Source organism: Mytilus edulis, chromosome 9 (assembly GCF_963676685.1).
Source record: "Mytilus edulis chromosome 9, xbMytEdul2.2, whole genome shotgun sequence".
NCBI lineage: Eukaryota > Metazoa > Mollusca > Bivalvia > Mytilida > Mytilidae > Mytilus > Mytilus edulis.
Window position 1 is genome coordinate 84,446,585 of NC_092352.1, and position 14,730 is coordinate 84,461,314.

Genomic DNA, 14,730 nt, shown 5'->3' on the forward strand with positions numbered 1-14,730 from the left:
ACATCCAGTATTTCCATGTCGCTCACTCAAATGTTTTGGTGAGTGATGTTAATTACAAATACTGTTGCCCTTGGCAGAAAAGATAACTGATGCTGTTATCTGGTCAGTTTTTAATCTTTCTACATAGAATATGGTCAATAAGGATGCATCTTCCTTAAATGTAATGTTATTTACACCTACTCCTTTTTTTTTTTTATTGTAACCAAAATGATGCTTTCAATACAATCAGTTCTGTACTATAGTTTGTGTCTAAAACAAATATGTAACATTGAATTTTTTTTTTTTAAATTAAAGCTGCAAAGTGACCATGGAAACTGGATATAACTAACATTTTGTAGATGATATAACTATAAAAAGACAACAACATCCTGGATAAGTGCAAGGAAATGCTTTATTCTGGTCAACATGTTTCGCCACTTTACATCTAGATGTTGTTTCGTAGATTGTTCAATTTCTATTGTTTTATTCTAACAGGACCAGTTTAAGTAGATTGCTTTCCTGCACAAGACCTGATCATATGTTTTGCCAAAATAAATGTACAACAGGAATTGCTGCTTAAACTTTTTAGTTGGGGTTTTTACATAAGTTGAATTTATTGTATTTTCGCTTCAAAATAACAATGTTGTAGAAATTGTCTGCCAAAGATTTTACATAATACAATCAGTATGTCAATCTAAAGCTTGATTTAATCTCACAGTGTAATTGTCATCCTGCAAAATAAATTTCTGTTGATGACAGAAAAGGATTGTAAAGAGTGAATTGACGTTGATTTGACGAGCTAAAATTAGATTAAACCAATTTAGTGCCACCAACTTAATTTTTTTTAATGAATTTCAGTTCGCTATAATACATTGAAAGTTGAAAAATGTCTGCATGAAAAATTATTTCAATGGAACTGCCAATTAACTGTTGCAAAACAATTCACTTCCGAATTCTTCAGGAAGTCTCCAAGACAACATTTTATCTTAATTGTTTCACAAAAGACATTGAAATATCGATAACAGTGCACATCAAACTAGTATATAACGCCTCCCTTTAGACTTCTACATTGATGTAGAAATAATTGACTGTTTTGGAGAGTCAAATAGAAACTACATTTTAAAGTTCTTAATAAGACTTTATGTAAAGAAAGATATTCCAATATTGGATATGATATTCAGAGTAAAACTATTGTCATATATAGAAGTTAAGGTGGTACCAAACTGTTATTTGGCTCCTTTAATTTTCATATAATTTTGACATATAGTATTTACTAATTGATCCATTGAAAAAAAATACAATTTTTTTTAACTTGATCCACACACTTTATGAGAAATTTTTTATTGGATATATAGCAGTTTGACAAATTGAGAGGTCAATATTTCCTCTAAACTAGAATGGGATTAACACATAAAAGGATATAATGGGTAAATGTCAATGAGATTGAGATGGGAACTAAAAATTCACAGTCTGATGATTTTTACAGAGGTTGTCTCCCTTTAGTGTTATGTACCTACTTAAAACTAATAATCCCTTCATGTCTTTTGGTTAATATATCTATTTAGTTGCCATCTCAATCTCATTGACATATACCCATTATATCCTTTTATTTACAACTAAATGTTATCCCATGGGCTTCAACAATCGGAATAAACTGAGACAAGACAGTAATCATAATGCTAAGTGAACAAGACATTGAGCATAAATAATGACCAACAAAAATCTTTTTTTTTTATATTTTTTTATAAATGAACTTTATCTTATAGTCGATAGAAAAATGAAGTAAAAAAATGGGGTCACCGTTCATTTACACTCAAAATATGCCTTCGAAAGAAGCATACATTTTTGTAAATGACCTTTTTTTCTGTTGAACTGAATAGGAGAAATAGCGGTAATATCGAAATAAAAAAAGAACTAAATTACAGAAATTTCTTAAATTTTACAATCATTCAGTTTATGTACAGCTTATTTGAAAACAACAATAAACTAGAGGCTCTAAAGAGCCTGTGTCGCTCACCTTGGTCTATGTGCATATTAAACAAAGGACACAAATGGATTCATGACAAAATTGTATTTTGGTGATGGTGATGTGTTTGAAGTTCTTACTTTACTGAACGATTTTGCTTCTTACAATTATATCTATAATGAACTTTGCCCATTAGTAACAGAGAACTATATTTGGTAAAAATTTACATATATTTACCAAATTAATGAAAATTGTTAAAAATTGACTATAAAGGGCAATAACTCCTTAAGGGGTCAATTGACCATTTAGGTCATGTTGACTTATTTGTAGATCTTACTTTGCTGAACATTATTGCTTTTTACAGTTTATCGCTATCTATAATAGTATTCAAGATGACCAAAAACGGCAAAATTTCTTTAAAAATTACCAATTGGAGGGCAGCAACCCAACAACCAGTTGTCCAATTCATCTGAAAAATTCAGGGCAGATAGATATTGACTTGATTAACAATTTAACTTCTTGTCAGATTTGCTCTAGATGCTTTGAATTCATAGTTATAAGCCAAAAACTGCATTTTACCCCTATGTTCTATTTTTAGCCATGGCGGCCATCTTGGTTGGTTGATTTATGAAAAATGGTTACAGATTGACTATAAAGGGCAATAACTCCTAAAGGGGTCAACTGACCATTTTGGTCATGTTGACTTATTTGTAGATCTTACTTTGATGAACATTATTGCTGTTTACAATTTATCTCTATCTATAATAATATTCAAGATAATAACCAAAAACAGCAAAATTTCCTCAAAATTACCAATTCAGGGGCAGCAACCCAACAACCGATTGACCGATTCATCTGAAAATTTCAGGGCAGATAGATCTTGACATGATAAACATTTTTATCCCATGTCAGATTTCCTCAAAATGCTTTGGTTTTTGAGTTATAAGCCAAAAACTGCATTTTACCACTATGTTCTATTTTTAGCAGTGGCGGCCATCTTGGTTGGTTGACCAGGTCACGCCACACATTTTTTAAACTACATACCCCAAAGATGATTGTGGCCAAGTTTGAATTAATTTGGCCCAGTGGTTTCAGAGGAGAAGATTTTTGTAAAAGATTACTTTAATTTACGAAAAATGGTTAAAAATTGACTATAAAGGGCAATAACTCCTAAACGGGTCAACTGACCATTTTGGTCATGTTGACTTATTTGTAGATCTTACTTTGCTGAACATTATTGCTGTTTACAGTTTATCTCTATCTATAATAATATTCAAGATAATAACCAAAAACAGCAAAATTTCCTCAAAATTACCAATTCAGGGGCAGCAACCCATTAACAGATTGACCGATTCATCTGAAAATTTCAGGGCAGATAGATCTTGACCTGATAAACATTTTTACCCCATGTCAGATTTGCTCTAAATGCTTTGGTTTTTGAGTTATAAGCCAAAAACTGCATTTTACCCCTATGTTCTATTTTTAGCCGTGGCGGCCATCTTGGTTGGTTGACCGGGTCACGCCACACATTTTTTAAACTAGATACCCCAATGATGATTGTGGCCAAGTTTGGTTTGATTTGGCCCAGTAGTTTCAGAGGAGAAGATTTTTGTAAAAGTTAACGACGACGACGACGACGGACGACGGACGCCGGACGCCGGACGCCGGACGCCGGACGCCAAGTGATGAGAAAAGCTCACTTGGCCCTTCGGGCCAGGTGAGCTAAAAATGGCATTATTACATCAAAGGGAGATAATTTAGAGCTTTTTCAATAAAATCTACATTTTAAAAGTTCCCTGGGGCCAATACGAATTGATTTTTTGGAATGATTTTTGTACCATATGATAAAGTAACAATTACTAAAGGTAATAAATAAAATTTGTAATGAACAAATATTGTTTAATTTTTTTCTGAAAATCTTATACCTGTGAGCCTCCTCAAAGTACAACAAGAATGAGACTATAGTACTCAGATGCCCCACTCACAGTATGATTGTCTATGTTCAGTGGACCGTAAAATTGGGGTTAAAACTCTAATTTCACAAATCATATCATATGAAACATGTGTACTAAATTGATTGGACTCCTACTTCATCAAAAAGTACCTTCAATGACTATTAACTTTAACATGAAGCAGGACAAACAGACAGAGGAACAGACACACAGACTGAAAAACATAATGCCGATAAATGGGGCATACAAAAATTAAGGAAGACAACCACTGAACATCTGCCATGTGGTTAAAGGTCAGAATTAAGGGAGATGTGGTCCCAAGCTCATCAACCCAACAACACATTAGATTAATTACTGTCAAGTTATTTATAAATAAAGCTCTGAATAGTATGTTTCATCATGACACACAATAAGGTGCTATAACTCAAAAGCATATGTTAAGACGTCCTAACATAGAAACTGCATCTATAAAATTGTAATCCCTTTATTTATTGTTTTAATTCAATAAAGATATTCAATGCATCAACGTTCTTTTTAAGTCATGCTCAAAGATTAGTTGCATCTAAAAGATTTATTTCTCAGGGGATTTTCAGTACATATTGTTCATTTTTCTTTATAATTTCTCTGCTGTGACTTGCATAAAATGTTGTTGTTAGGATTTCAATTCTAGTAAAATCTTAAAAATCAATATGATCATAAATTTTCCTCATTCTACCACTATCTACAAATGTAAGACATTAATATTGAAAATACACATCTGATATGCAAAACAATTTGTTTTTGGTTTTAAGGTTAAAGTGAAAGCCATTATTTATTTATCCCCATTGATTTAAATATTCCAGGAACACAAAGTGATTCTGACTACCATTGCTTAAATAATACATCATGTTTGCATGATGTCTTCATGCCTCAAAAAGAAAAAAATCCAAATCACTTCTTCCAAAACTTCAATCAAATCAAATCAAATCAACTTTTTATTGCCATATAAACCTTGAACTTAAATATACGATTTGTGACAAAAACAACATTAACATAATGACAAGAAAAAAGCATGTATAATCTTATTAAACAAACTAATGAAAGCAAACTTCAGCAGCATATGAGATGCCTAAAAGTCCCAAATGATACACGAGTTCCAGGCTGAGATAAAAACCATACTGTTTTTAAGAAGATGAAGTCAAGAACAAATACTCCTGGCAAACAGAAACTTAATAAGACATATGTGTACAAGTCACGAAGCATCTAGGTCGTCTACCTTTGAAATTAAGATTTAAATAAATGGTTTGATTTATTGATTGGTTTTCATTATGCAACTTCCACATCTATAGTGGTATCACACAGAGGTCAGCTTTTAATGATGGAGGAAGCCAGAGTCCGTGGAGAACCACAATCTTAGACAGTTATGATTGATGCCTGAAGCTCACCTAGTAATTCCACTACTAAAGACCACTTGGTCACCAAGGCTCTTAAATAAATTATTTACTCTGCTTGAGCCATTAGATTTGCATCTCAAACAATTTTCAAATAGACGAGACTCAGTGAATGAATAATGACAAAAACATGTTTTTATACAAACATTTCAATATTACTGATTAGGAATCACTCATTAAAAGAATAAAAAATTATCTAACTTTAAATATTTTTTTAAATGACAATTATATTAAAGTGCATATACATATTTTTAATACAATATGAGTTTATCTCTGTTTGAATAAATAAAAACATTCAATGATATTGAGAACAAAACACTGAAAGATATTAAGCTGACAATAATTTCTCAAAGCAATTTATTTTTGAAATCGTTTCAGACATCAAAATCACTGTCTTTAAATCTTATCTTGTTTTTAATGATTTTTCCTTTTTCAGAAAGCCTATAAATGTTGGAATATTCAGATTATTTTCTCTCAGTAATTTAATCCTCTCAAGTTGTTAAATAAAATATACAAACTAAGCAAATCTGTCTTTATGTTTTATTTCTAGACTCCAACATTACTTTTGAATTAGCATTTGATGATGGTATATAAAAACTCAATCCTCCATATGGTTTTTGTTGTTTTCTACATTGGCCTACATGTACACCAAACATCTTATGTTTTCAATTCATGCCATAAAATCAAGACCTTTCAAAAACTGAGACAAAATATGCAAATTAAATAACAAGCTTTCATCAATTCTAAAACAGTTATCTGGAATACAATGAACATCAAATTTTTTCAAAGGCTGGGATTCTAGCCAACTTTTACTGGGATCAGTGTATTGATTGTTGAGGTGTCAGACTACCATTTACTTACTCCGATTTAGAATGTATGTAAAAGTAGCCCTACTCTGACACAAAATAGTGCTTTTGATGTCCTCGTTTGCTTTTAAAATAACCAACAAATTGCAAAAATGAAACTTTTGGTGAATGTATTTAGACCATTTTGAGCCAAAATTTACTTTTTAAACCAAGATTTTTAAAGTATGGCCTAACAAATGATTTTACTGTACTCCAAAGACAATACATTAACAATAGAAATATCTATTCAAATATTGAAAAGTTGTTTTATATGAAAGGCAACATAGACTCGGCTATGCTTCATTAATCTGTAGTAGAACATCGGAAATTTCAATCCCTTGGAGAAAATACTACCAATTATGTGATTAAATATCACAGCATCAAAAGAAAAGATTAGCAACTATCATATATAACAAATAATTCTGATTAATATATTTGTTTTTGAAATATAATTTAGAATAGCCCATTTATTTCTGGAATATAGTAAATTATGATGAATTTCCATTCTATATTACAAAAAACCTATCCCATAAACAAATATTTTATGCAAGTTTGGGTATTCCCTTTGTAAACTTAATAGCGAAAATAGTATTGCGGATTCATTTATTTTTCTTGGGTACAATGTTTTGTGGATTGAGGAAAAGTTGCATTTTTCATGGATAGTTGATTTCATGGTTTTACCAATCTTTGAATACAAAACACATACACAATTTGTTATTTGTTGAACATTTGAATGTGTGGTTCAAGTGTATCCATCAAACAGGTATCCAACAAATAAGAATGAATCCCTGCAGTATACTATAGGGTTATTGCATGAATATTGGGGAATATTGTCCTGAGTAGAATTTTATATTGCACAAGGTTGCGAGTGCAATATATGTTCTACAAGGGACAATATTTCCAAATATTCATGTAATAACCCTTTTATTGTATAGCAATATAATATTTCAAAGTAAAAATTGGTTAACACTAAGATTTTGTTGTTAATGACGTCATGAATTTTGAAGATTTATTGCACTAGTGCAATATTGGAATTTATTGCACGCTAACTTTGGTTACTTTCTGTGAGACATAATTTGCTATATATATGCAATAAAATAATTTATCATATTTCCTTTACCATACTAGTATATGGTATGTTTACCTTTACTTTAATAATAGTTTTGAAGGGAACATTTTTCAACAATAATGCACTGTAAAGTGATTTAATTTTCACAGAATATGAATTCTGCCATTTCTTGAGCCAAACTTGTTTACAAGGTTTCACTTAGTATTTTTTTTGTCAATTATACTGCTTTTCCTTCTGGATCATTATAATGTAAATGAATTTTTCAAGAATTCTATCTTCATTGTGAATTAAGGGAAAATAACTCCCTCAAGGAAAATTCCCACTTTGCACAGTATTTCAGTTTTGATATAAAAGCTCTTTAGAAAACTGATAGTGACTTTAATCAAAACCAATTGCAATTAAATGTGTTCCATTTTATTAGCCTCTGAAACCATTATATTTGTATGACAATATGTAGTGTCATTTGTTAATAAAAATAATGGTTTTTAAAAGATGGATAATTTAGATTAGCTTCGGGTTCTGAGTTTGATGTCATAGAACATTCAGTGTTACAAAATCTTCAAGAAACACATTTGGATGCTAATGCATCTTTTATACTCTATTATTCGATAGATTGAAGTCCACGAACTCTTTTTAGCACAATTATCCTCATCTTTAATCATTTTCTTGTCAAATACTTCTATATTTTTCTAATTTGCCAACTGAACCTTTTATGATAATCGATAAACAATGTCAAAAGCAAACAATCCCTTGTACTCAAAATTTGCTTTGCTCATTTACATTTGACACAAATCCAATGAAATATTTGAATTCGATCTGAGAATTGTTCCACGTCCTACCATCCCATATTACCCTGAAGTCAAGTGGTATTGTATTGGGGTCACAACACCATTTCATTGGTTACCACAATGATGAATGGCTTTTACTAGTTTTTATTGGAAATTGCCAAAGCCAAAGGAAAAATGATTATACCAATAATTTGAAATATTACTTTGTCTAGGAAAGAGCTTATTATGTTAGTTGCCTTTCCAATAAATAATTGATTACATTGTATTGGTCAGCTTGGTAAATGGTCACTTAAGTACTAAACTAAGGTTATGAAATCAGCCTGTTTATAGAATGTCTTCCGTTTACAAAAGGTGAAGATGTAATGTGTTATGAATAGAAGTATAGATCAATTGATAGATTGTTCAATGTCCAGTGGCAAATATTTCGTGCATATTAAGGACAAAGGAGATTTAGATGATACATCAATAAGACACCTGCCTGACCAATGACACAAAAGGAAATAACAAGTCAACACATAGTTTTCAACAACACACATGCTTTAACAATACACATTGTCGCTATTTAGAAATTTGGGCTTCTTGCCCAAGAATATGCACCACTTAAACTATTGATGTCATACAACAATCACTTTTCCATTATGACGTCAGATCTGTTGCATTATTAAAATTTTATTGAAACCTTTGTGATGGTGTGTACTAGAGGTTAGGAACAAAACCATATTTGCACACAACCAGATGAGAGAAAAACAAGAAAATTGCCAAAATAGGCTCCAAAAAAGAAGATCTTTGTCAAATATCCTAATTTTCTAAAACTCACATTCAATATTGGAAAAGATCACACAAAGGAAGCACAAAATTCATAAAATCCTAGGAAAATCGAAAAGAGAATGCCTCCATATGACAATTTTTTTTTAAAGTGAACGCCACTGTACTGTCTTATGTTAAATATTCTCAATTTCCAGAGAATTTTTACGATTATAAAGTTTATTTATATCATTAATTTTGTTTTGTGTAATATTATGGCTCTTAACATTTTATGTGCTTGTGTAAATTACAATGTACAACCTACTTCAGTTTTTATTAGGATATTTTATGACTGATATATCTTAAACACCGTACACATTTTTTCGATCTTACTGCTTTGAAAATAGTTCAGGAGTTATGGGCCTTTCATACTTTGTTATATTTTTTGGTGTGCTGAATTCAGCACACCAAAAAATACTATTTTTAAATTGCTTAGATGTCAATTTGTGACTATTTTTATATTTTTAGAATTTTCCTCAAGCAAACATAAATGATATATTATTTTCAACTTATATTATGATTATTAACATAAAATTTTCTCCTTTTTCCATGAAAACTAATATAAAGTTCTTTATGTATATTTTCCTTGAAATTTTACAAAAATATATATTTTATTTTAATTTGAGAAAATATTTCCATTTAAGTAAATTTACCTGTACTTTCGGCTGTTCCCATAATTTTTATTCCATAAAAAAGGTTACAGGTGAATCCTATAACTTCCTGTTCATGTAAGTATAATGTCCTCTCTTTACATATATATACGTATATATCACCTTAAGTCCCTTGGAAACAATAATAAAACAATAGCCATTAGCATATGCTATATATACATATTGTTAGAATCATGAAATTTTCACTTGCAATTGAGAAAGCATCAATTATTCATACCTGAATCATTATATACTAGAGGATAGTTTTATCACTTCAATATACTGTTCAATTAATTTCCCAAATGTATGACATTAATCTGGATTAAACTATAAAAGCAGCTCAGATATTATGTCAAATGTTATAAAAACAATGTTTTATGAGTCTTAAGCAAACACTATTTATTTAAATCAAATGTTTTTTTTTTCATTTAGTTTCCAGGAACAATAGTCGTAACACACATTTAAAACTCAAGGGACTTGCTTTAACAAAACATAATTTTCCAACATCCAATTCTATGAACTGAACATAATAGAGGTGACAGTTTACTGCAAAATAATATTCGATCCTTTTTATTTCACATAAACTTGTTTTATATCTTTTAAGGAACTGAAGAGATATTTTGTAATTTGTCTTACTAGCCAAAAGGGATTCAGAATTGATATTTTATTACACGATATCTAACACCATGCATACACCTACGTACTATCTAGTATGCAGTTGATGTTCAGTCAGTTTTCCCGAACTTTCCTACATAATTCACATTTCTAAATTCACTAAATTAGGACTCCTTCAGTCAATCTCAGAGTGTCCTTACATGCATAGTCTAGACAGAAAATATTTGAAAAATTTCTTCCCATGGGAGTACCCCAGTAAATGACGGCCTCATCTATAGTAATTTTGAATGAAAAGCATTTGTTTAAGGCTTGATTTACTGCAATAATAGAATTACTACGTAGCAAAATGTTAGTATGTACACATAGGAGTAAATTGTCCGTACATTCACCAACACTTACTATTCCCAACAGACCCTCACATTTAGAAATCTGGTAGATCAATGCCAGTAATCAGTAAATCTAAAGGAGTTTGAAATCAGATAAAATAAGAGTTTGAAATCAGGCAAAGCAACATGTTCCAAAGCAGTAAAACAATGAGTTTAAAATCAGGAAACACAATGGATGTGTTCAAGCAGGTAATATCATGAGTTAGAAAGCAGGTTAAGCATTAAGTTCAAAATCAGGCAAAGACCAATTAGTTTAGTTCAAAAATCCTGTAAAGTAATGTGTTAGAAATCAGGTAAAGCATTGTGTTAGAAATCAGGTAAAGCAATGTGTTAGAAATCAGGTAAAGCAATGTGTTAGAAATCAGGTAAAGCAATGTGTTAGAAATCAGGTAAAGCAATGTGTTAGAAATCAGGTAAAGCATTGTGTTAGAAATCAGGTAAAGCATTAAGTTAGAAATCAGGTAAAGCAATGAGTTAGAAATCAGTGCCTAAGTTTTATAAAACAAACGAGAATAATCAACTATTAACCTTAGTTTTTTAGAAGGTTTAAGGGTACATGTACTAACAAAATAATTAAAAAAGAAGCAAATACAAAAAAATGGACACCTACTCAAATAAGAAACAAGAGTGCACACACTGAAATGTCTCGCCTTCTTTACTAATCATTGATATTATGTTGATAGTCCTAAGTATAAAGCTTTATTACAACTGTCACATAAACTTAACATTAACCAAGATAGCTTAACAAAGACCAATGAACCATGAAAATGAGGTCAAGGTCAGATGAACCATGCCAGGCAGACATGTACAGCTAACAAAGCTTCCATACAACAAATATAGTTGACCTACTACTTATAGTTTAAGAAAAATAGACCAAAACACAAAAACTTAACACTGTGCAATGAACCGTGCAATTGAGGTCATGGTCAAATAAAACCTGCGGGACTGACATATAAATCATAATATATTCCCATACACCAAATATAGTTGACCTTTGGCATATAATATTAGATAAAAAGACCAAAACTTAAAAACTTAACTTTCATCACTGAACCATGAAAATGAGGTCAAGGTCAGATGACATCTGCCCGCTAGACATGTACACCTTACAATCATTCCATACAACAAATATAGTAAACCTATTGCATAAAGTATGAGAAAAACAGACCAAAACACAAAAACTTAACTATAACCACTGAACCATGAAAATGAGGTCAAGGTCAGATGACACCTGCCAGTTGGACATGTACACCTTCCAGTCCTTCCATACACCAAATATACTAGCCCTATTGCTTATAGTATCTGAGATATGGACTTGACCACCAAAACTTAACCTTGTTCACTGATCCATGAAATGAGGTCGAGGTCAAGTGAAAACTGTCTGACGGGCATGAGGACCTTGCAAGGTACGCACATACCAAATATATTTATCCTATTACTTATAATAAGAGAGAATTCAACATTACAAAAATTCTGAACTTTTTTTTCAAGTGGTCACTGAACCATGAAAATGAGGTCAAGGACATTGGACATGTGACTGACGGAAACTTCGTAACATGAGGCATCTATATACAAAGTATGAAGCATCCAGGTCTTTCACCTTCTTAAATATAAACCTTTTAAGAAGTTAGCTAATGCCGCTGCCGTAGCCGCCGCCGCCGCCGGATCACTATCCCTATGTCGAGCTTTCTGCAACAAAAGTTGCAGGCTCGACAAAAAACTAATAACCAATTTGCATATTAACCACATAAGTATATTATCATAGTTAAACAAATGACTGTTCATTTTTAAAAAAACAATTTCAAGGTCATTGCTATCTTTAATGACTTCCAATGACCAGTTTGTATGCTTATTTTGGTATCAAAATTACCAATTATGTCTTGAACAAAAAATATATGTTTGGTATGTCTAGACAGCCATATGCTATGTTGATCCAAAAGGACAGTCAGAATGAAGACAAAATCTTTTCTAGTAAGATATTATGCAATTAAGGATTTAAAAGTGCAGTAAGAAAGAAGACAAAATCTTCACTGATAACATATTATGCAATTAAGGATTAAAGTACATATATCAATCTTCAGCAGCTATCAGATCTCCATTTGTTTCTGTCAAACTATGTATTTTTAATGCAATAATTATATGTATGAGACTGAAAGCTTTCTCTAATGCTAAAGAACTTGGAACTAAACAATTCAATACAGAAGATGGTGGATCCATGGGTGGGGTCCATGGGTTGAGACACCCTCTTCTTCATCCTTTTAAAAATGGATGATTTCAATGTCTGAACACAAGCAATGCCCCTTTTCTATCATCCTTCATCAACTGCTTCAGTCTTAAGATTGAATAAAGCTTATTTAACAAACTGGGTGACCAGGGTCATCAACATTGACCCAGTCTTAGTTTAAAAGCAGTCATCTTTTGTGACATATAAACAAATATTCACATACATTTTTACCAGGTATAATGCATCAAAGTTTGGCTACTGTGAATTCATTACTATCCGTTGGATACTAATTTTCGTGGATTAAATGGTAAAAGGTAAACAAAAAAATTAATTAAATGTTCAATGAATGACAAATTTTCTATAGGCTTGAATGCAGACATTTGCAAAACCACAAAATCAAATATCGACGAACATGTAAGTTAATCGTAATCCACAAAAATTGGTACCCCACAATGTAATGTATTGAGTTACAACTCTACAAATGTCTGTCATCTAATTGGTATTTCACTGGTGAATAATAGGAGAGATAGCAGGTGTCTTGTTATAGTGTAAGACAATAACATACAAATCAAATTAAAGCTTAACTGACATATCCATATATTCAAATCTTAATTGGGAAATTAACAAGCCTATTTTGTCTTCAGCATTGCCAGTTAATGTAATTATTTCATCTCCTTTTCCAAATAAGATGATGCCTAGTTACAATAACAATCCTGATTATGAAACTGAAACCTGTAAACTCAGTCTAAAAATAAGGAGATGTGGTACAATTGAGGGTGTGGAGGGGGTTTACGGAGAAGAGGAGATGTGATATAATTGAGGGTGTGGAGGGGGTTTACGGAGAAGAGGAGATGTGGTATAATTGAGGGTGTGGAGGGGGTTTACGGAGAAGAGGAGATGTGGTATAATTGAGGGTGTGGAGGGGGTTTACGGAGAAGAGAATATGTTCAGAATAAAGGGCCAAAAAATAAGAAAAATGGAAATTAGGCAAAAAATATTAAAGTATGGAGAATAAAGAATATTGAATATTACAGGCAAAAGGACAAGGTTCACGAAGGGTTAAAATTGGCCCTCAATTTTTAACGGTTTTTTAAATCAGACAAAATATTACTAATTTCATGAAGAAATACTTGTGATAATACTAGTAAAACAAAACAGATTTTTCTGGCACTTTCCTTTACAATTTATGAAGCTATGACCCCTTAAATAAACATAATTTTTATTTTAAGGTCAATTTTGGTACTTTTTTTCCAATTTTTAAATTATTTTTGGCATATTAACCTTGGCCGCCATCCATGACCCAAAAAGTTTTGATATTGATAAATTCTATATAAAAATTTGAATCTTTTGGTTACAACACATTTTGGATCGTAGGTGGCGGCAAAGGTGTGTCTAAAGCTTTTAGGTCATAAAATTGCACAAAATCATCATATTTTGACAAAATGTCCAAAACGGGCTTTAACCTTGAAGAATATTATGCACTTTTATGAAAAGAACTGATGTATTTTAAGCATTAAGACTTTTGAAATAGACCCATTTAAAAAACAAATTGTGACCTTTTTGGTGTTTTATGATCAAGTTGATATTAAAGGCCATTTTGTGCCATAAGTGAACCTTGTCCTTTAAAGAATAGAGAAAACAGAGTAACAAAATTAAAGAATATAGAACACAGAACCACCCGCCCATCCCATCAATCATAATTGACAACTGTGTCATACAGCACTTTAATCATATAGAATTTAAGTATTTTTTTGCCCATTAAATATAAGTCTTATTTTGATTGATTGATTGATCGTGTTTAATACCACTTATAGAGAGTTGTCTCATGGTGTTTAAAATACCACTTATAGAGAGTTGTCTCCTCTTATAGAGAGTTGTCTCCTCTTATAGAGAGTTGTCTCATGGTGTTTAAAATACCACTTATAGAGAGTTGTCTCCTCTTATAGAGAGTTGTCTCATGGTGTTTAAAATACCACTTATAGAAAGTTGTCTCGCGGTGTTTAATACCACTTATAGAGAGTT

General features: G+C 31.4%; 1 protein-coding gene across 8 annotated transcripts in view; it reads right to left on the reverse strand.

Annotated features, from left to right (window-relative positions):
• Positions 1-14,730, reverse strand: part of LOC139489220 (paladin-like) — a 108,008-nt gene that overhangs the window by 47,703 nt on the left and 45,575 nt on the right. The window contains exon 2 of one of the 8 annotated variants that reach the window (XM_071275436.1): positions 9,487-9,615. The exons of the other annotated variants lie outside the window; for them this stretch is intronic. Coding sequence (XP_071131537.1) covers positions 9,487-9,508 — 22 coding nt within the window. The 5' untranslated portion in view covers positions 9,509-9,615. The remainder of the gene's footprint in view (positions 1-9,486; positions 9,616-14,730) is intronic. 8 annotated transcript variants of the gene reach the window in all.